Here is a 23,722-nt window from a genome sequence, read left to right as displayed (position 1 = left end):
ACCTTGAAGTCATGCAGTGATGCCGGGGAGTGGACTGTGGACGAGCCCTGAAGGCCCTGAGCAAACGCACCCTCGGTCCACGCCATCCCCATGCTGCCCCATTCGTCCCTGGTCACTTCCCCGGCTGTGACCACCGTATGCTGTCCACCCGCCCACCCAGCGGGGTCCTCCACACCGCTCTGGTGAGGGCACCGTGCTCCTTGGGACAGCTCCCACGCTCCCCTTCATGCATCCTCCCGACGGATGCTCCCCATTCTTGTTTTCTTTCCTTTTTTAAAAATTTATTTATTTAGTTTGAGAGAGAGAGAGAGAGAGAGAGAGAGAATCCCAAGCAGGCTCCACACTGTAGCCTGATGGGCGGCTCGAACTCATGAACAGTAAGATCATGACCTGAGCCAAAATCAAGAGTCGGAGGCTTAACCGACTAAGCCACCCAGGAGATGCCCCCCATTCTCAAGGCACCTGAGCTCTGCGGCCTCTAATCGTCATCATGATCACTTCCTCCTCCAACTCCGCCTTCCAGAGCCTTCCATTTTATACCAGCCCCATGAAAGGTAGACTGTCTCAGGGTTATACGTGATCCTTTTTTCTTTTCTTTTCTTTATTTAATGTTTATTTCTTTATTTTGAGAGAGAGACAGAGAGCTAATGGGAGAAGGGCAGAGAGAGAGAGAAAGAGAGAGAAAGAGTCTCAAGCAGTCTCCAAGCTGTCAGCACAGAGCCCAATATGGGGCTCCAACTCACGAATCATGAGATCATGACCTGAGTTGAAACCAAGAGTCGGATGCTTAACCGACTGAGCCCCCAGGTGCCCCGTGATCCCTTTTATGTACTTGACATTCTCCTTGGGTAGTTCCTTCCAGGCATGGCGTCAGTGCCATTGCCATGAATGTTTTTTCAGTTGAGCACTGGCGTGTTCTCCCTCATGTCCACCAGAAGGCCCTGTGGGAGTGTCCAGAACTGACAGCCTTGTTTTCCACGTAAACCTGCTTCTCCACGGGTATTCCCCATGGCAAGGAGCAACCCTCTATCCGCCCAGGGGCCTCAGCCAGAAATGGGATCATCACCCCCAACGCTTCCAATAAACCAGTCCCAAGGTCCCATCTATCTTGCTCGTCTCCTAATTCTCAGTGGTGAACGTAGGGTCTGACACATAGTGATACTCACAGAGTCAACAGATGAGGGCACCTGTCAAACACACACACACACACACACACACACACACACACATACACACACACAAAGTATTGCTTTAATCACATGGATGCTTTGGTAGCAACACTCACTCATTCAGCAAATATTTAGTGAGCATCCCAGACATTCTAAGGACGGTTTCCGGCACTAAGGTCTCAAACAAAGTGAATCAAACAAAGTTGATATGCTTTTCTAGGCTGTTCTGGTTCATAATCTTTGTGGTGGTCGTGTTAAAAGTACCAGTGTACTTGAAGGAAAATTACATGTAATAATCAGTATATTAAAGAGGAAGAGGTTAAAGCGTAGGTTTAAATTTTAATCCAGAGCAACCTTGTCATACCGAGGAGTCGGCATCCTGGTGTCCCTAGAGAAGGAGAACACAGTAAAGAAATAACTGCCTTGAGTGGTGAAAGATGTGTCCCTTTAGGTATGAACCCCCTTTTCCAGAAATTATGCAGTTCAGAAGGGGAGGTATGTCAACAGTGCATCACCAACCACTGTGTATTCTTGGACTTGACATTGACTGTCTGCAGGACACATGGGGTTTATGTTGAGCGGAGAAGAGATCAGGCAAACTCAGCGACAGGCGGGCCAGACGTCTTTCCGCAGCCCGTCCGAAACATGAGCGGGTCTCCCCGACCCGCGTGGTTTGAATCTGGATTCCAGAGAGTGCGATTTCCAACGGGCCAGATTCTCTGTGGAAGAGAGTCGCAACGCCAGTCCTGGGTGGGGTATGACTGGGCAGTGTCATACGGGGATGCAGACACCTGCAGATTGATGACACAGACGCCATTTGCTTTGCACACGAATTTAATCATTTGGACAACATGTAGAGCACGGAGCAAAGTGAAGCCGAGGTCGATTTAAAGTAAAAATTTTTTAGAAAGTAAACTGGGAAGGTACTTAAAGCAATAGAATTCTTGAGTCCCAGGATTTCTTAGTATGACACAGGGTTAGAATCTACCTTCAACCCCCCAAAAGGGGGAAAGTCCTGACGGATTGAATCCGATAAATGTTTACACTATGAAAGAGTAAAGTACAGGGAATTAGAACCCCATGACGAGCTGGGGAAAATGTCCACAGCATGTATGTCATTCAGGGACTATCACTAAGAAAAGACCAGCACCACAGAGTGACCGGTGCTTTCTCTCTCACACAGAAATAAACAACAGTCATTAAAAACCAGGACTCCTAGGGGCGCCTGGGTGGCTCAGTCGATTAAATGACTGACTCTTGATTTCAGCTCAGGTCGTGATCTCACAGTTCGTGAGTTCGAGCCCCACGTCGGGCTCTGTGCTGACAGCGTGGAGCCCGCTTGGGGTTCTCTCTCTGCCTCTCCCCTGGTCACACACTCTCTTTCTCTCAGGATGAATAAATAAAATTAAAAAAAAAAAACACAACAGTATCCACACTTGCTGAGTGGGAAGAAGGAGCAGTTGGTGAGGGTTGAAGCAGAAACCACCTCGGCGATGGTCTCTGGGGCAGAGCCCGTCGCGTTTCTCTTTTCGATTGTATTTTATTGTGTCAGAGCTCTTCCCGCGAGATCTGCACTCTTAAATGTTTAAGTGCACATGACGTTCTATTGCTGTGGGCGCTGTGTGCACAGCACATCGCTACGGCTTCTTGTCCGGCTTGATTGAGACTTCAGGCCCGTTGAGTCGTCCAGCCCAGGGCCCCTCCGTCTGGCTTCTGGTGACCACCATCCTGCTCTTGGGTTCGAAGAATTTCTCTGCTTCAGATGGCTCCCGTGAGGGGAATCGTGCAGGACTGTCTCTATAATTCACTTGTTGCACTTTGCATATTTCTGTTTAAGGCAGAGCCCTATCCCCTCGTACGAATACTCCATGTTCGATTTACCTGTTCGTCTGTCCGTGGACGTTTGTTCCCACCTCTTGGCTACCGTGAATAGCTCGGTTGTGAACACGGAAGGTGGATATATCTTCCCAGATTCTGATTTCAGTTCCTTTCCTAAAGCATATGGCGTGTGAGCCAGTGAGTTTACGGAACGGTATCAACCATGTCATAAGGGAATAGACAAAGTTTGAAAAAAGATACGGGCGAGGACGCTCAGCGCAGTATGATTTGAGATAGCAACAGGTCGAAAACAACCAAAATGCCAAGCCTGGAGGGCCACGGTCCGCGCAGGGTGGACCCTTCCCATCCTTGGGACGGCAGAGAGACCTCCGCCCAGCCGTGGACAGCACCATCGGTGACAAAAGCAGCTGTCATTACGAGAGTGTGCTCTCATTTTTGTAGAGATTCAGGTGCCTAGATACAGCAAAAGAGCCAGAGGAGACATATGTCAGCTACGATACAAATTCTCTCCTGTGGGCAGCGTTCAGGATTTTCACTTAGCCCTTGATACGCCCCTCTATTATTCAAACTGTTTTCGGTGAGCACATATGACTTTCATCTGGATCAATGTCTAAACAATAGAGTATTTTCATTTTGCATAAAAGAGAAATGAGATATGGGGCCAGGGCTATGTTGGACTTGCGGGCTCTCGTTGTTAAGGAATATTTATAACTTGTTCCACAGCGTGACGCATTTATGTAGAATATCTACTCCTGCCTTTCTAGTATTCAACACACATTCATTGATGCCTAAAGTGCAAAAGCACTAGGCTAGGGATTGTGGAAATTCAGAGACTTATAGACATGCCCTTTCCTTTTCAGAGCTTAGGCGTCACGGGGGAGCCAGCATGCAGACAGCCAGCTGGACTAGGCAGAGGATGGAAAAAGGACAGTGCTCCAGGCAGGGCACTGCTCATGCATCAGAGCCGAGTGCTTCTGGAGCATAGAAGACAGGCCATTAATACCTCCCCAGGGGATATCAGGGGCTTCCTGAAGAGGGAGGAAGATGTCAGCAGGGGCAGAAGACTGACCAAAGCATTGGAAAAGGAAGGGCATTCTGGGAAAGGCAGGAAACAGGGACTAAGGATAGCACTGCCAAGCACAGTGAGGCATCAGTTCAGTGTGGCTGGAAGAAATACACCTGGTATTTCTTCCCTCACTAGTGTGTGCCTAGCATGGAGCTTTGCATCAAGTACCCATGTGTCTGGATGGATGGATGGATGGATGGATGATGGATGGATCAGTAGATGGATAGATAGGTGGATGGAGGGATAGATGGGTGGGTGGGTGGGTGGGTGGGTGGGTGGATGGATAGATGATGGATGGATGGGTAGATGGATAGATAGGTGGATGGAGGGATAGATGGATGGGTGGGTGGATGGATGGATGGAGTGCATGGGTGGGTGGGTGGATGGATGGCTGGGTGGATGGGTGGGTGGGTGGTTGGATGGAAGGAAGGAAGAAGGAAAGAATGAATGAACACATAAATGGCTACAAGGTATTGAATGCTACTAATTTTATTTTGTAACATAGACCCTCAAATCCTCTCCTTTTGCCAAACACTTCAAACCTGGAGAAATATGTCCTCTTCCCTGAAAAATAATGTGAACATTGTGTTCATATAGATAAAAACTGGAAAGGAATGTGGGAGGCACATTTCATCACTGTTTCTTGCATTCCTACCAAGTGCCATGCCCTGAGCAAGGTGCCAGAGCAGGGTGGTAGCAAGAGGCTCTGTGTGTCATGGTGAGAGTCGCACCCATTGTCTTTAAATCAGAACTTCCCCTCCCCTTAACGCTTTCTGACCTCCGGTTCTTGCTTACGAGGAACCGGCACAGTGAGATCATGAGACCAAAGAAGCTGAGGTGGATGGATGCTTTCGAAAAAGACCAGGAGCTGCAGGATTCAGGCTCCACTATGGGGAAAGCTTCCTTGCTGCCATGCACCAACCCACCCAGAGTGGCCACCATGCACCCTGGTTCTAAGCGGGAGAGAAGGACACACACAAGCTCCAGAGAGCGAGCAGCGCCGTATTTCACGTGTTCCTTGAAGAATGTGCAGAAGATGTGCATCAGGTCTAAGAAAAGTTCTCTGAAGCAACACTGTGCCACAAATTGGTTTGCAGTCCACCTGCCGTGTGGATGTTTTGCCGCGTGGGACAGTGGGAACCCCATGGGCTTTCCTTGTACATGGACTCCTATGGATGGACGTTTCCAATCGAAATCGCATGAGTTACTTCTCCCGGGGAATGCTTGGAGCCAGAGCAAGGTCAGGTGCCAATTCTGTCCACTTATTAGCTGTGTGGCCATGGAAAACTTACTCCTCCATAAACTTCAGTGTCTTCTTTACCAGACAGACAAAGGAAAACGACCTCTGTTTTGAGGCAGTCATGTGAGATACAGTCGGCACCCTAGTAAATGTTTACCAAATCTTTGCTGCTAATATAAATAATATTTCCTTGAATTCTGTAGGTACATCTACTAGAACGCTGTTGTTTAAACCCCTTAAAACTCCTGAAAGCTCCTGAGGAAAAAATGTTTGCCCATCAGAGCTTGTCTTGATTAGTGGTCTCAGAGCTTGCCAAATGCTTTTCAAATGCATTAGCTTAATTAATTGATCAGGCGTGGCTCTGTGTCTGGGAACTAGGTGTTTGTCGAGTGGCCTGCCCTTATCTCTGGGAAGAGGGATCGTGGTGTTGAAGCTAGACCATGACAGCAAAGCTCCAGGAATTCGATGCTTCCCCAAAGCTTGAAACAAGCAGTGAGCCAGAACTTTCTTGCAACAGGTGAATTGCTTTTCCAGACTGGGTAAGCCAGAAATGCTTCCCTGCCCCTCCCTTCCAATTATCTCCACCTTGATGTCGACACTCAGCAGAATTCTGGAACGTGTCATTATTATACAGACATCAGTGGGAGCTTAGCAGGCCCCAGCTCATCAACATGAATTCCCAGAAGGAACCGTGTACCCAAGTAAGCCCCAAACTACAGCTTTGGGTGGTGTTTCCAGCCTAGGAGATCATGTAAACGTTAGAGAATTATGTCTTCTTCATTAGACTGTGAACAACGTGGGGTCAGGAGAGTTACACGTCTTCAAATTGCCTGCAGTTCCTGTCACAGGATAAGAGACCAACACCTGCTTGCTGACTAACTAAAGGTGTAAGTAAAGGAATGAAGAATTTTAACAAAGGAATTTTTTTAAAAGCCTCTTTTCTTTTAAAAATTAAGGACATTGAGAAGAGTGAACTCACAAATAACGCATGTAGGCAAATCCACAGCATTTGAACCATCGCGATTCATTAACGAACTGTTGTCAACACCAAAGGAAGAAATCCAGGTACCAGAACCAAGGCTCCAAGCCTTTCAACACTGTCGTCAATGACTGGGTAGGAAAGTGGAGAGTTAGAGAGTTCAGGGCTCCCACAGAGGCCCCAGACCATGGCTGGAAAGGACTCCAGCCCAGGCCATGTTGTTGTACAGGTCAGGGCTCCAGGGGCGAGAGAGGGTTCTTAGAGCTCGCAGAGGGAGAAGACCACGGAGAGAAGACAGAGCCACCGTGGCGAACTGGGGATTGCAAGCTAGGAGACAGTAGGGTAACAGCTCAGGATTTTGAGTCTGTTATTTCCAGCCTAGATCCCTCTCCATAGGCATCTATAACTGGCTGTTCAGTGTAACAGAATAGGAACAGCCTTAGATTTTTTTTTTTTTTACCTCACTCACATCTTGCCTCCGGAAGCTGACTGAGGCCATGCCCCACTACAGCGAGGAAGTCCATTTTTAAAAAGGCATGGGATCCAGGAAACCAGGGATAAAAAAAGCCGAGTAAAGGAAAAGCCATTTCCAGGAAACCCAGAAACAAGGTTAGAAAACAAATCACTTATCAAGCTCAGAAAACAAATCACTTATCTAGAATGATCTAGAAAGAAAATGTCGTCAACATACACATGAAATGTCTCAGCTGGAGAAGCCTCGTCTTGAAGAAGATTTCTGTTTTATGGGATTCTGCCTATTAAAACTAGATACATAAAGCTAGAGAATGTTGATTTAATCCCGTGCTGTAATTTCTGGAAAGATCGAGGGAGAGCCATTAAACATACGTGTAGGTCTGGGCATGTGTCTCAAAGAGCTGACTCCTCATCTTCTGAAGCAGAAAGCCAGTATCTAGCACAAAAAAGTCAAGAAATGGCAGAATAAGCTTATGATTTTAAAAAACAGAGTAGGGGCACCTGGGTGGCCCAGTCAGTTGAGCATCCGACTTCTGCTCAGGTCATGATCTCACAGTTTGTGAGCTTGAGCCCCGTGTCAGACTCTGTGCTGATGGTGTGGAGCCTGCTTGGGATTCTCTCTCTCTCTCTCTCTCTCTCTCTCTCTCTCTCTGCCCCTCCCTCACTCGTGCTCTGTCTCTCTCTCACTCTCTCAAAAAAAAACATTTTTAAAAATTAAAATAAAAAATAAAAAACACAGTAAATGTCAAAAGAAAGAAGAGTTTGAAGGAGTTCTGCTGGGCTGGGGTCAATGGACCAGGGGCAGCTGGTTAGACTCTGAGCTTCGTGGCATGACCCGATTTTTCCTCGTCTCCATGTTCTACAGAAAATACATTAGAGAATTATAAAGGTACAGGAGGTGGTTATGGTATATTGTAGTAGAAGGGTGGATAATCTCTGACTTTTAAAAGAAAAAGTGAAGACCAGAAAAATGTCTGCTAACTGTTGGTAGTTTATCTGAGTGTTTAATGAAGGGATTTTTTTTTCCCCTTCCTTTGCTTATGTAATTTTTAACTATAAATTTACCTTGCGAGGGGTGCCTGGGTGGCTCAGTCGATTGGGCATCCGACTCTTGATTTTGGCTCAAGTCATGATCTCACGGTTCGTGGGTTCGAGCCCCACGTCCGACTCTGTGCTGACAGCGCGGAGCCTGCTTGGGATTCTCTCTCCCTCTCTGCCCCTCCCCTGCTCTCACTCTCTCTTTCTCAAAATAAATAACAACTTAAAAACTTTAAAAAATAAAAAAATCTTACGTTGCGATACATTGCGTATTACTGAGAACAATTTGAAAGGAGACTTTTTATACACACACGTGCCCACACCCACACACCCAGGAAACACCAGTCCCGACCCAGAATAGGAATGAATTTCCCTCCGTGGTCGTGAGTTCTGGAACACGCACTGGGGACCCGGGTTCATACGCCAGGAAGCACCAAGCATAGAGCAGGTACCACAGCGGGGTGGGGTTGGTAGGCAGCCCTCCCAGGGCAAGTCCTTGAACCCTAGGGACCCTTTGGAAGCAGCTCAGCAGAAGCCCCCTGCGGGCGGGGACAGGTAGAGACGGGGTCTTCCTGGTCATCCGTTTGCATACACTCCACACTTGCACACGCAGGGTTGTCTCAATCAATTTTCATTGCTGAGAATGAACGCACGAAAACTCTGTAATGACGAAGAGAGCAGATTCCGTAGTCTTTTCCAAACAAAGAAGTGCAGTCAGCGGACAAGGTCTCACACACTAGAAGAGCGTCCCTTCAACCATCAGACCCGCCCGGGACTGACCGCCTCCCCAAGCTGTGAATTTGGCGATGTTAGAAGTGTTTGGTGGGATCCGGGTTTCTGCGCGGACGGGAGCTGGATGTCCCATAGGCTGGCTCCAGGAGCCACACACTGACAAACTTCATTGTCACTGCTGGTCCAGGGGGTGGCCAGTCCGTGGACGGTTACTAGTCCTGGCGGCTCGGGAACATGCAGGGGCAGCAGAGCAGATGGAAGTCGGGGCAGAGGGAGCCCTGGGCCGTCCCCTTCTGCTCTCCCCCTGCAAGGGCACAAGTCAGGGTGGCCCCGGTAAAGTTTCCAGAAGGAATAGTTCTCTTTTGCATTTAATTAAGGGCTGAGGGTTCCCCTTTCTCATATTTATGCTGAGGCGGGGTTCCCAAGTCCCCTGACTGGCCTGAAATCCCTTGGTAACATGGGGCAGAGCCCCAGCTCCCCATGCTTCGGGGGGCAGGGCGGGTCTTGAGGATGTCTGAGCATCCTTGGGCCACCTGAGGACCACTCCTGGGCAGCATGGCGAGCCCCCACACCGGGGCATCCTCCACCTGCCCAGGGGCCCCAGGAAGGAGTCTGGCAATCTGCCAACCCTCCTTCGAGCCCCGCGTCACACGGGCCAGCTTCTCCAAGTGACGTGGCCCCATGCACGCTGCCCCCTGACAGAAACGCCCTGACGCTCACCGTTGCCTTCCTTTGGGCTTCCCAGGTATCTCTGGGGTCACAGATTGACTTGCAGAAGAAGAAGAGGCGGGCGCCCGCGCCCCCTCCGCCGCAGCCCCCGCCGCCAAGCCCCCTGGTGCCCCCTCGCACTCAGGACCAGGAAGAGAACAGGAAGAGCGCCACGGGTGAGTGTGTCCGCATGCGTCCGAGTCTTGTCTTGCGTGGAGTGTTAGCGCTGCCCTTAACCCCTGCAGTCGCCTCGCCCACGAGGGCGCTAACTGGGGAAACATTTATGCTAAGGAAAGAAAGTCTGGAAATAAACACTTGCGAGTCCATCCCGAAGGTCTGTTTTCCGGGCATCGTGGAGGCAGGTGGAAGGCGGGGGTCGGAGAGGGTGGAGGATGGCTGTGGCAGCTCGGGAGAGAGCGAGTGGGATGTGCACGTGTGTGCATGTGTGTGTGCGTGTGTGATGCATGTCTCCCTGATGGAAGGATGTAAAGTTCTTGGGATGACATCCCTGGAAGCTGTTTCGAAAGGCCTCTGGTCCCCAGGAGATTCATAGATCAGTTGACAACAGTGTAGTAATTTCTCGACCACCCTGTTTGAAATTGATTTCCCCTTTTATATCTGTAGCAGAGACCGTGATACTTTTTGAGGAAAAGAGAATCCAAAGGGAACAGGATGGAACCATAATATCTGTGAGCAGAGAGACCCATTAGATCATTAAATGCCACCAACTCATGTTACAAGTGGCACAGAGGAAAGGGACCGGGGTCTCTAGCTCTATGAGCTGTGGATAGTTCATTTAATTTAAAATTTTTGTACTGTCTGTTTGTTTTTGAGAGGGAGGGAAAGACAGAGCGCGAGCAGGGAGGGGCAGAGAGAGAGGGAGACACAGAATCCGAAGCCGGCTCCAGGCTCCAAGCTGTCAGGGCTTGAACCCACGAACCTCGAGATCGTTGACCTGAGCCGAAGTCGGACGCTCAACCCACTAAGCCACCCAGGCGCCCCTGGTTAATGTAATTTTAAAACCATTCAGTGTTTGTTATTTCATTTATGGAGGAAAAGGAAGAGTAGGGGTTTCCTGAGATCATGGGAGGATCAGCTCACGACAGAGGCCATCTGACGGCCATGCCCAACGCTGTTCACTCCACTCAGCACCCTCGTGTTTTGGCCTTGACCTAATGGCTGTGGCCCCCAAAAAGAAGCCCCCCAGGGATAAGTGCTTGCATCATCAGTGTCCCAGACTCCCATACAAGCAACTTGGCTGTTTGTAGCATTTTTTTTTCCCCTGGTCAATACGTCTCTTCTGATGTCAGCCTTTCACAGCCAGAGATGTGGTTATCCTAAGGACCAGTAACCTATATTTCATGTCCGTTTTTTCTTTTTACCAAAGGAAAATACCATCCTGTTCGCAGAGTACATGATCAGTAGCTCCTCAAAATAAATCTGAGGTGTCTCCCTCTTTTATGACGAGACCACCATTCTCCCTCCCGAGCTCTCACCCACTCTTGCTGTAAAGGGATGACAGCTCAGATGTACAGTCCCTTGTCACAACCCTAGGAAGCGTCCACTCTAAGTGGTGGTGTGGCTGTGGTTGAGCCCTGCCAGCCTCCAGGCCAGACACCCCGTTTCAACCCAAGGGAGGGCCCCCCCCAATTCGGCTTTGAAGGCCTGATGCTTGGAGGACCTGGCCCAGGTGTGGGCAGTCAGCCAGCGCCCACGGGTGTCACAGGAGAGGGAGGCGGGTGTTTGCCCAATGAAAACCGTAGGGACAGTTCCCCTGCGAGGAGCATGTTACAAAGAGGAGTTATGGACGGCAGTGATGCACTACTCGTCTCTCTCTGTCTCTGTCTGTCGTCCGTGAACTTTGGTTTGTGAAGGTGGAGAAGGAAGCCAGAAGCCCCCTTCCTACTGAAAGGGACCTTGGCTGCTTTGGGAGCTCAGGAGGGTGGTAGAGGTCATGGTGGCAGTTTTCAGTGAGACTTGTGTCCCTATCAGCAATCCCCATGAACTCACAGCACGCTAGCCGCCCACAGGCCGCTCTTTGAACCAAAGTCTAGGCTTTACGTTAACAGATAAAAATCTTTAAAGTAGCCCCTGTCCAGTCACACACACACACACACACACACACACACACACACACACACAGACACACACACAAGAGCATCATTCTATTCTGATATCTAGATATAAAAGGGGGGAAAAGTTAAAACTTGCACTAAAATAGTATTATTTTACTGGAATTGAGTCTGACCCAAATTTATTGGCAAACAAAAATAAGCTTTCCAGTAGAAAAGCTTCCGGCACAAAGCCTCTTCCTCCTACGTGTGTCGCCCTAGGGGGATGCCCTCTCATTTAACGTTACTTACCTGGACCAAACAGATAACTCTCACCCAGACCGATCGTGCTTCTTTGCACTTGGAAGGGAAAAGTGATGTCTAGCTATGGGGACATCCATATTTTTCCACGTTGGAAGAACTGTAATCAAGAGATTGGATATATCTCTTGATGAAGAAATTATATTTCTTAATCTTTTTATTAATAATCTGATGATGGTCATGAAACACAGAATGTGTTCATTACAAGATGATCCTAAACATTAAAGCTTGGGGGTGCCTGAGTGGCTCCGTCGATTAAGCGTCTGACTCTTGGTTTCGGCTCAGGTCAGGATCTCACGGTTCGTGAGTTCAAACCCCACATCAGGCTCTGTGCTGACCGTGTGAGTCAGCTTGGGATTCTCTCTCTCTCTGTGTCTTTCTCTGCCCCTTCTTCACTCACTCTGTCTCTCCCTCGAAATAAACAAACATTTAAAAGAAAGATCTTCAGACATTAAAGCTTGAAGAAAACGTTTCTAAAACAAATCCTAGGAAGCATGGCTTACGACACAAGTGATTTATATGGCTTTGTTAAGTCGTTGACTTTCAAAAATCTTAGTAGCAGAAGAAAATCATTTTCCTATAAAATGGCAGGTGGATGCCCAGTGTGTCAAGAGCAGAGAGGGATGCCCTGAGGGTTCCAGGGTCAGATGGAGCACGACGCCACCCCGAACACTTTGCCCAAGTCACAACCCTCTTCATTTTTTTTAAGTTTATTTACTTATTTTTTGAGAGAGAGAGAAAGCATGAGCGGGGAGGGGGGTGCAGAGAGAGAGAGAGAATCCCAAGCAGGCTCCACACTGTCAGAGCCCGACACGGGGCTCGAAGCCACGAACCACGAGATCATGACCGGAGTCAAAGTCGGATGCTTGACCGACTGAGCCACCCAGGCGCCCTGGGACCCTCTTCAAATAAAGTTTGAAGACTCTTACCCTAAACGATGGAAGAGATTGAGGATATAAACAGGCTTAAAGACGTGAGCTGAATTAGTGGTTCTTCGATCTGCAAGAATTAATCGGTAAAAGTAACAAAAGTAAGCTAAAAGATAATTCCGCAAACCTAATACAAACAAACCTGAATAAAAGGAGTTCCTTTTAACTTAACGCAGCTGCCGAGGGGGCTTTTAAGAATAATTTCAAGCCCAGCATCGGAGAGGAGTCGTGCTTGCCAGAAACGGCAAACAAGAAGGTATCACCAGATTGGCCCAAGGCGAGGACACCGTGTGTAAAATTCTGAAGCGTGAGTGAGATTGGATTTGATGCCTTGCGAGTTTGAATTTGGTCCCCGGCGTGGCTGGATTTTGTTGGCAGGTGCGGTTCCATTTGGTGAAGTTGACTTTAGACACCGGGTGTAGCTGGACTTGATGACAGGTGTGGTTGGATTTGATGCTCGAGGTGAGGTTGACGTTGGTACCGAGTGTGGATGGATTGGATGCCAGGTGTGGCTGGGTTTGGTGCTGGGTGTGTCTGGATTGGTGCCATGAGGCTGTGTTTGGTGCCTGGGGGAATGATGCCACGTGTCCCCCTGCTGGAGGGCAGAGTCTTTCGGCTTAACCTTCTGAAGTAACCCCCATTGATTCCATGTAGGTGTCGGACGACGGCAGGTGCCACAAAAGCCTCCCAGAGGCACTGCTCGGGGGCCCCCCCAGTTAGTGCTCCCCCCACCCCCGCCCTACCCTCCTCCTGACACAGACGTGGCAGAGCCTCTCGGCTTTCCTGGGGAAAGTGCTGGTTCCGAGGCCCCCGACCCGAGACCCACACGTACGTGCCTCTCGTTTCCTTTCCCTACTCTTGTGCTCTGGTCACCCGTGTCAGGGCTGTGTTTCCAGACTTTCCATTCTTGCCTCGGGGTGTTTGTGGCTTTGTTCTCTGGCTTTTCTTTCCAAATGCTCGATGTGGTGTGTCCGATGTCACAGTGAATGCACTCTGAACGCTATGCAGGGCCCTGGAAAGAATGGCGTAACTCATTAACCACTCACCCTGGGGTCCGACCTCTGCCAGAATCGTACCGGGTGGGTGGAGACAGTCTGCTAGGAGCCACCGTTCCCCACATGACAGCCAACCTTGCAGTGTCTGGGGAGAGCAGGAGCCCACGCAGCCCAGCTCTGTGATTTTGCTGTGAAGCTCGCTCCGGCCAGCCGTGAGCGCCGAGGAGAGCCACGTTCGAAACCAGGTCCTTTGAATCGTATGGTCAGTGGCCAGGCAGTACTAGTGTGGAAAGGGAAACTGAGGCAGCAGAAGGGGAAGCAGCTTGAGCTCCGCCTAGCAATAGCCAGAATGAAAGTCTCCTTGTTTTCTACCTCTTGCCACACCCTGGCTGAGATCGGGCTTTCTTCCCTGTCTCCAGAGATTTCTTTAGGGCTTCAGCAAGTACTGCGTATGGCACTCGCGCCTCCAGACGCGGGAGTCCTTTTATAGATTCAACCGTCTATGTTCCGATGGCGTCATCGGCACACCAAGCCCGTGCTCGCCCCTTTCAGGATGCCCCAGCTCGGTAGCGAGACTTCGTTATAAAGGGGCGCGTTCCCTTTTCGTAATAGCCCCGTGTCACCCTGCCTTCCGCCCAGGAAACAGCCGGTGCCCGTGGGTGGGTGCAGCCTTCCGGTTAGGAAGTTCATACTCTCCTGCCGTGGGACCACTTGATCTTTGTCTTCTTTGGAAATGACGATTAACTCGCTGCCAGCTTCTGGGTAAAGAAGAGGATGGCGGAATTACTTACCTACTCCTGGAGGAAAAATCATCCGGATTCACTTCCTCTTTCTTTACACATACTGCCTTTCCATCCTTCAGACACATTTGATCCTCTTGACGTTGGACATGCTTCTGGAAGCAAGCACTTTCTACAGGGCACGAAAAAACAAAGGATGAGACATTCTCGGTCAGAAAGAGAACAGCTGAGGCACAGATGACTCTGGAGCTGTGCCGTCTCTGAAGAGATCTTGAGCCCCACGTGCCAAGGCCGTGGGCTTTGGCGGTCTACACCGTGGCTGCCGTCCTCACACACAGATTCTCATCCGTGGGGGACCCGGTGAGGGAGGAGTAGCTGAGGAAAAATGACAAAGCCGAACACAGGCCGTGGGCAACCAGGGAGCGGTCACGAGACCGACCCGGGATGGGAGAGTCAGGCTTCCTGTGCTTCCCAAAGTCGGAACTGATGCTAACCAGCGGGCTCTCACTTCCTCCTGTGCTCGAAGGGCGCTCTGCTGGGGAGACCGCTGGGCAGGATCTGGGGCGGGGCGGGGGGGCTGCTTACAAAGGCCGGCATCAGGCTTGGGGACGAAAGATTTCTTCCACTGTGGAATCCTTCCCCGCCCCTGCCCTTAGCAGACTTTCCAAAGGAGTCGGCAGGCAACAGACAGGAGATGAGGTTCACCGTCTTGCTTCACGGCTCCATTTCCGCTGGGGTTCTGGATTATTCTCTCCATGCGTTCATTTCCCCAGACCCTGGTCATCAGAGCCTCCTTTGCCCTCCGGTCACCATTCCTAACTCCCTGCCTTTCTCTTCGCCTCCCGTGCAGCCACAGAAATGCCAGTAAAAGAGTGAGAAAGGGCAGGAGGCATGGGGGGGGGGGTGCTATGGGGTGTTAGCGCCTGCAGGTAGCCAGGCTCCTCCTCTTCCTGTTCCCATCCTGGCTGCTCCTGCACCAGAACTTGGGGCATCCAACTCAGAGCTGTTCTTTTACCTAATTAGCAGAACTTTCTTGCCCATTTTCTATAGCAGTAAAACCTGGGATCTCCTGGGGCTCCTGGGGGGCTCAGTTGGTTAAGCGTCCGACTTCAGCTCAGGTCATGATCTCACAGTTCGTGGGTTCGAGCCCTGTGTCGGGGTCTGTGCTGACAGCTGGGAGCCTGGAGCCTGCTTCGGATTCTGGGTCTCCCTCTCTCTCTCTGTCCCCCCCCCCCCCCGCGCACACACATGTGCGTACGCACTCTCTCTCTCTCTTTCTCTCAAAAATAAACAAACATTAAAGCAGTTGTAGAAAGTCCTGTATTAAGAAGAAAAAAAAAAAAAAAAACTGAGATCTCCTGCCCAAGCAGGCAGAATGCAACCTGGCCTTCTTTGGTTCAGGAGTTCAGAGCAGTTAAGGAAAACAAATCGTTGATTGTCTTCGGTCTTATTTTTTCACAAGATGTTGAAATTGGGGCACTATCTTGTCTCAAGGGAGCTACGGGCTATTAGCACGTGAATATTGGATGCGTGTTTGCCTTGCAGGCATCTACATGTTATCTACTCTTCCAGTTAGATTTCAGGCTATTCGTGTGTGTGTGTGTGTGTGTGTGTGTGTGTGTTTAAGTTTATTTATTTATTTTGAGAGAGGGACAGAGCGCACAGGGGAGGGGCAGAGAAAGAGAGAGAGAGAGAATCCTAAGCAGGCTGTGTGCCGTCAGCACACACCCTGACGCTGGGGCTCGAACTCACAAACTGAGATCATGCCCTGAGCTGAGATCAAGAGTCAGTTGCTTAAGCAACTGAGCCGCCCAGATTTCTGACTCTCCGTAGCTGTGGAGGGAAGCTCCGTATAGACCCTTTCACACCGGCCACAAGCTCTTGTCCACTTCCTCCTGCATTCGGCGTCAGATGCACGTTCCTTGTGAAAGAAACGATACGCTCCTGGTGGAGACGGACCCTGACTACCGACGACGGCTGGGCGGTCCACGAGGCATCTCACGTGACACCTCACTCAGACCCCACCGCAGCACGGGGGGTAGGTTCTGTCCCTGTGAGAGACTGAGTCAGAAGGACTTCCATCCCTGGCCCGGGGTCTTACTGCAATATGGGTACAGCAGGAATCCTCATTAGAGTATGTTTGACCCTCAGTCTTGGTTCCGTCCACCCCCATGCTGTTTTCGCCACCAGACCAAGAACCCCCCCACGGGGAATCCTTTGGCTTTGCATGATGATTGTTGTTTCTGCAACACAGAGTATAGTCCACTCGGGTTGTTAGAAAGACAAAAAAATGCATTTTGTTGAAAACCGTGAGCTCGTCCAGCCTTCATGGATAAAAAGAAAGAGCCGGTAGATGATGGTCTGTACATGGGAAAAGAGCAAGAAGATGTGAAATGGGTCTTCCAGGGCACTGCCCTTCATTCTGATGTCTCCAGAACCTTCTGTTCCGGCCGTTCCCTAGCCCCGACCCCGACCTCTGTAGGGTCTTGGCACGGTCTCCGTCCTCATGCTTGGCTGGCGCCACATTCCCGTCCACCGCCAGCCTCCCCAGCCGACCTGACAACGAGCTGGATGCCTCGTTTCCCGTCTTCTTGCTTAAGTGCCACCAGCACGTGACACACGGCCACGAAAACCGCATTCGCCTGCAGCCACGCCACCGGGAGAAGACCTTGTGGTCTGGGTCAATGCCGCTTTTGACTGTGACCCCTGCACTCTTTTGGAGCCAATGTATGGTTTGTGGGCAGAAGAACAGTGAACATCCGTTCACGTGTGTTTCCGGCTCCCGGAGGCCACCTGTGTCCAGCCCGCTCCCCGGCTCCCCCTGGGTACACCCCGCATGGGGGTCAGGTTGATGTGAACTCGGCGTGCTCAACACACCCCACCACCGCCTCAGGAAGCCACCCCTCCAGTGCAGATTTCTCCCCCATCTGGGTGTTTCCTCCCCACGTTGTATTACACACACTTGAAGGTGCTGCTCTGCTAACCACTTGGAGGCTGCACCGGTCTCATTTCCTATTGTATCCGCTCTTCAACGTGATGCCTGACACACAGCATAGATTCAGTCGCAGAATATACCAGAATAAGTCTCGCTGTCGATCCTAAGTATCACACTACGATGACACTCGATGTTCGATTAGCTTTATCGAACTAAGATGTTTTCCGGGCTCAAGGGCAACCAGTCCCTGCTTCGCTCTGTCTGTGGGGTACTCTCCGTAGAGTCAGTGCTCATCCACACTCGTGGTCGTACTTGAGAAAGATGTGAGGATCTCAGTAGCGGTCAGCAACCCAGACTTTGCCACTTTCTTGTTTCCTGCTCTGGCCTACCTGTTAGGATGCCTTCAGCGGTGTGGTGGATACCGCTAAAGTGGGTCCCAAAGGTCCCCGCCTCCCGCGTGCGCCCCGTTGTACAATCCTCTCCCCTTGGACACCGGCTGACTTCAGTGACTGACATCAAAGAAGAGAATATGGCAGAAGTAGTGGGATGTCACTTGTCACTTCTGAGGTTAGGTTAAAAAACAACAACTGTGGTTTCCATCTTGGATACCCTCTCTGCCTCGCTCACTCCGAGGGGAGCCAGCCGCCATGTTGAGAGCTGCTCTGTGAGGAGACCCACATGGCAAACAACTGAGGGAGCTTCCAGCCAACAGCCAGTGAGCGACTGAGGTCCTCAGCCCACCGAGCATGGGAACTGAGTCCAGACAACACCCTGTGGAGTGAGTCTGGAAGCTCCCTCAGGAGCCCCCATGGTTGAGACCACAGCCCAGTGGCACCTTGGCTGCAGCCTTGTGAGAGACCTTCTGTCAGAGGCAACCAGCCAGCTGTGCCCACAGAAAATTGGAGATAATTAATGCTTCTTGTGTTAAGACTCTGCTTCTTGAGGTAATGTGTTCTGTGACAACAGACGCCCAAAGGAAGAGAAACCGCTCTCCAGCCTTCCTCCGCAGTGTGGGGAAACTTTCATCTCCTTCAGCTGGAACCCCAGACTTCAGTGAAGCCTAAAGTTGTCATCAGGGACTGAGGGCCGACCAGTATCCTCTCTAAATCATCTTTGGGGTCGACTTCCTCCTGCCCGGGCTGGTACTGAGGGGGCTCTGGCCGTTCCACACACCATATCCAGACACAAGAATTTTCAGAGGAGGAGAGACCGTGTCTTCTAATGGTTTCAGGGGGAACCTTTCCCAGAAGCCCCCCAACTGTGGATCTTTCCTTACGTCTCATTGACCACAGCTGGGGAGTAGCTGACCAGTCTCTGGTGAGGACAGAATCACCTGAGATGATGGAAGCCCAACCCAACAGCCGGGAAAAAGGTCAACTTTCTCTGGCATGTGGAAGTCACTTGTCAACACTCTGTTAACTGGACATAGAGGGGAGGCACGCTGCACAAACGGCCCCCGGTATCCACATCTCAGGCCATGACCCTTGGTGTGGTTGCCATCTGAAGAGCGGAGGGCACGTTGTGAGTGGGAGCAGAGAGAGGCCCGTGAGCCAATGGCGGAGATGAAGTGGACGGCGAAAGACGGCACGGCCAAGCATCTGAAAGTCAGAAATGACCGAGGAACTGCCCTCCTCAGGGGACGCTTTGAAGGCCGGACTGGCCACTTCACGCCTGGCCTCCGCCTACATTTCTCAATTCCTGCTTCTGCAGACCAGAGAACTAGTGGAAATCGGAACTCCTAACATTTGCACATGCCCACTTGGTACCCAGAGACTAAAGAGCTTGGTTTCCTCGTAATCTTTTTAGCTGCTAAGAGGATATCAGAAGTGTGTCTGGCCAATCCACTTTGGGATCCCATGTCTCATTGAAAATTGCCCGCAGGGGCGCCTGGGTGGCTCAGTCAGTTAAGCGTCCTACTCCTGAGTTCAGCTCAGGTCACGATCTCATGGGTTCGTGGGATCGAGCCCCACTTCGGGCTCTGTGCCGACGGCGTGGAACCTGCTTGGGATTCTCTCTCTCCCTACCTCTCTGCACCTCCCCCACTTGGGTTCACTCCCCCACTCTCTCTCTCTTCCCCAAAATAAATAAATAAACTTCTAAAAAATAATAAATAAAATGACTTCCTGCTATAAGCAACATAGTTTTATCTCTTGTAGAGTGAGCTTCTGGTAGGATAAAATGCAGCCTTTTCAGAGTCAGCTGGGGGCCACTGGGAGGTGTGTGTGCCCAGCTCTCAAGGTCTTTGTCCCTGCCATCCCCTGGGGCAGAGCTGAGTCTCCTCTCCCCTGGTTCCTGCTTGCAGCTCTGTCCCGGCAGCTGAGGCCAGGACGGCCTGTGGAGTCTGAGTCGGTATTTACTTATTGCCCATGTAGGAGAAAAACGACTGAGCTGTGTCACCTCTCAAAGCCTTACGGCGCAGAGGTCCTCGTGAATAAGTCTCTGGTCCTGTGCTGAGCTTCTTAGCATGGTTATAGTGACAGTGGAATATAGTGACAGTGACATGGAATATAGTGACAGTGGAATATAACATGGTTATAGTGACACATCCCCTGGGATGTGTCCCGTGGTCTGTGGCCTATTAATGAATGAGCTTTCATATTAACCTTTGGACACCTAAGCATGTACATAGCGGCTTCAAGGGCACGCCTAAGCCAATGTGATTGTGCATATGGATTTTTTTCCCTCTAACTTTCTAATCAGCTTGCTTTCTGCTGACAGTTGATTTCGGTTGCCCCTTCATTGTGAGTCACGATGATGGAGGCTGTGTCACTGGCTCGCTGGATTGTGTGTTGACGAGATTTTCAGAGCTGGTAATGATTGGGCTGCTAACACACCATCCATTACATATTCCAGTGAGAAGCCCCTGGAGATTTAACGATCAATGTGTAGAGAGTTCAAATTACTGATCCGCAATTTGCTTTATATTTTTTAAATTAAACCATTCAACGACTGTCATCTTCCTATACGTCTTCCTATAGTAGGTTTGAGTAAGTCAGTCTTTCCTTGGCCATTCATTGCTGGGGTGATTGGGAAAGGATTTTAAAAGCGTACAGGAAAAGTGGGTCCCTGTCCTCTGATCTAAATGACCTGTCAAGTCAAGACAGCACTGGCGACACCATGGTGGCCTCTAGGTGATTGGTTTTCAATCTGTTAGTAAGTATCCCATTCTAAAGAATTGTAAGGAGATTCTAGAATAGAGAAATAAGATGAGAGAAATCAGCTAGCCATTTTCGATTACAAAATAGTCATTTGAGTGTGCTTAATAGAAAATTAATAATGTATAATATGATCTATAAATATATAAAAATATATTTAAAATGTATAATGTAATATACATATAAAATATGACTTTTTAAAAATATGTGTATAATATAATGCACATAATGTAATACAATAAAATGTATAAGATGCATATGTAACATATAAAATAATAATTCATATTTTAGGCAGTGTGACTCAGCAGAAGAACTGAGAATCCAGGACTACTCCGGGCACGGCTCCGCGATTCACTGGCTGTAATCGAATCCCCACATGCTGGGTCAGATGCTCGCTAAAGACTCTGGCTCAGCGATCAGCCGTGAGCTTGCCCGAGCCCAGAGCATAAAGCAGGAAAAGATAGACGAGAATTTTGCTGACGTCCCTTAAATTGGGACCAATCCTCTTTTTAACGTCACCTAAGCCCCTGCTCTAAAATTTGAACCCAGACACTCCACCTGTTTCAAAACAAAGCCGTTAATCTTCACGCCTGTGACACAAGTACAATTCTGGGAGTCTCGTTCGGGGTGGAAGCAAGCGCCCTTGAAGCCTGGCAGGTGTGCGGACTTCAGGGCGAGCCCAGGGAAGTGCTCTGGCCCTCGTCTGGTGTGTGTTTGCCGCTTTCCTTCCCGGGGCAGGGCAGCCGGCCCACCCAGCGGCCCCCACAGCCCTGGGAAAGCGCGAGTGTCCGGGAAAACAGGAAGCGGATAGTGAGCAAATGGAAGGAAACCAGTGACTGTGGGAGCAGAGTCTGTCCCTGCTCAGAAACACACTGGGGAAAAAAAAAATGGAACTGAATGTCTAGCCTGTTAACATGCCTTCTTGCAAACCATTAAGTCCCCCCAACATGAACTAAAGACTCATGGCTACTTAGAAGCAAAGCAGTGAGAGACACGCAGTAGAGCTAGGGGTACGCATTCTTAAAACTCCCGTGGACTTACTTCTTCTGCTAGTTACTTTTTGGTGCTTTATTTGCGAGCCGCTGTGTCCCTGACTGGAGAGAGAATTGAAGAACTTAGTGACAGGTCAGTACAGCAGGTATGCCCTGGGCCTGACACCGGTTAGCGAGAGCAGACTGTTCGAAATGTCACGAATTTTGCGAGCCGATCGCTAAACAGAGCTATTATTGAAAAGTCAATTATGGGGGTGCCTAGGTGGCTCAGTCGGTTAGGCGTCAGGGCTCTTGATTTTGGCTCAGGCCATGATCTCACGGTTCATGAGATCGAGCCCCCTGTCGGGCCCGGCGCTGAGAGCTCAGAGCCTGCTTGGGATTTTCTCTCACTCTGTCTCTGCCCCTCCCTGGCTCTCTCCCTCTCTCTCTCTCTGTCTCCAAACAAATAAACATTTTTTTAAAAAGTCAATTATGTAAGCTGACAGATGATATTAAAAACAAATATAACCAATACTGAAATGTTATCACTTCCTAATGACTTTACCACATTTTACTATTCCTGGAGTTTTGAGGTTCTTTATATACGTTGAATCAATGTGATTCAATCATTTTACGACAGTGAAAATACCATATAACAATGTGCTTCCACACATCCCTTCCCAATGCCACATTCGGTGACTCGCATCCAAAGATGGAAATCATCAGTGGAGGGAGTATCCCTACTGAGGAAGTTGGCGAAAGTTACACATCATGGCTCGATGTGTTGTCTTGTTAATCATCTAGGGTAAGAGAGGGATTAGAGGGTGCTATCAATACAGATTAAATACAAAAGCATGTCATATCATAGCCGGTACCTTGAGAAGAACACCCAAAAAAGTGGAAAAAAATTTTTCTCCCATCTTTCAACACCCATGATCTGACTCAGGAGAGTCATTCCCGTGATTGACCAACAGGCTAAGTCCCAACCTGTCTTCATGGTTTCATTTTCATCTGACTCCTTAATACAATCTGTTGTCAATCTACATTCATTTCGAAACTACGCATTTGTCAGAAGTGGTTAGAGGTCGGCTACAGACCAAAGAATTTGGCAAAAATAAATGAAAGCCTTCTGTGAGAATAAATTAGTTATGTAGCATTTACAACAAAGAGTATCGTATTCCTTTAGTCTCACTTGTAAGTTTTGTGCTACCCATTCTTTAGATCAGTAAAACTTTTTCTATCAATCTATTGATCAATCGATTGATCTATCCCTTTCCTTTTTCCCTAGAGAGCTGGTTACTAAGCATTTACCGACCTGCCAATGCAAGGGAATGTCACATAGATTTAGGAATGCTGATAGCAAATTTACCTTTGATTTCCGTAACCCGCTTCCCAAGCCCCGTGGTGGTCACCGAATCACCACGGGTGTCTGTGTCTCTTGAAGCTTTCACTTGTAGCATGAAGTCAAGTTAGGCAGAAGAACTTTTGTTTTGTTTTGTTTTTTTGTTTTTGTTTTGTTTCTTTAATGTTTATTTTTGAGAGACGGAGACAGAGCATGAGTGGGGGAGGGGCAGAGAGAGGGAGACACAGAATCTGAAGCAGGTTCCAGTCTCCGAGCTGTCAGCACAGAGCTTGATGCAGGGCTCGAACTCACGGACTGTGAGATCATGACCTGAGCCGAAGTCGTTTAACTGACTGAGCCACCCAGCCGCCCCGGAAAGCTTTTTTTTTTTTAACATCAAAAGTTATGAGAACTTCTTTCTGAACTCATGTAAGTTTCAGCTCTGTGAAACGAGAAATGGACAGCTTGATTTTTCAGGGTTGTTGTTAAATATCATCACTTGATTGGTTCAGGAGGGAACAGAGTAGGGACGAAGCATTCCCCAGCCGACACGCTCGTCTTCTAGATTATTATTTCAGGATTTGTCCGAGATGGTGTGAATTCGGACACAGCCCCTCTTCCCTTCTTCATTGTAAGCCCTATCCCGGAGACCCTCAGGGCCTTAAGTTACTGGCAGGGAATGGCCCTTTATCAGATGGGTCAGTCTCCCACTGAGAAGCTTCTCGGAAGGGGTGTGCTCCTTCAGAACAGTAGAACTCAACATGCATGTGCAGGTGAAGACTTTCTCTGACTCACTTAATCAATCTGTGTTTTCTCAATGGATGCCTGAGCCCTGCTCAGGAAGGACATTATCAAGGTTGGGATGGATTGGTCTGCCATCCAGGGTGTGATGAAACTATAATATCTGTTTCCCCCTGGAGCTCTACTGGGCGGGGGGGGGGGGGGGGGGGGGGGGCGGGGGCAGGATTCCAGGCCAGTGTCTCTGCCTGCAAGGTCTTTAAAGAGAAGTTTTGCAGCAAATCCGAATCACTTTATTTG

The 23,722-nt window shown here is 49.6% G+C and overlaps 1 protein-coding gene across 1 annotated transcript in view; it reads left to right on the top strand.

The window, feature by feature from the left end:
* Positions 1-23,722, top strand: part of COBL (cordon-bleu WH2 repeat protein) — a 188,875-nt gene that overhangs the window by 113,924 nt on the left and 51,229 nt on the right. Inside the window, exons 13-14 of the mRNA XM_042977199.1 lie at positions 9,283-9,421; positions 13,201-13,374. Of these exons, the coding sequence (XP_042833133.1) occupies positions 9,283-9,421; positions 13,201-13,374 (313 nt within the window). The remainder of the gene's footprint in view (positions 1-9,282; positions 9,422-13,200; positions 13,375-23,722) is intronic.

Source organism: Panthera tigris, chromosome A2 (genome assembly GCF_018350195.1).
Source record: "Panthera tigris isolate Pti1 chromosome A2, P.tigris_Pti1_mat1.1, whole genome shotgun sequence".
NCBI classification, from domain to species: domain Eukaryota; kingdom Metazoa; phylum Chordata; class Mammalia; order Carnivora; family Felidae; genus Panthera; species Panthera tigris.
Note: the sequence above shows the minus strand (reverse complement) of the source record. Positions and strands in the feature narration are given on the sequence as shown.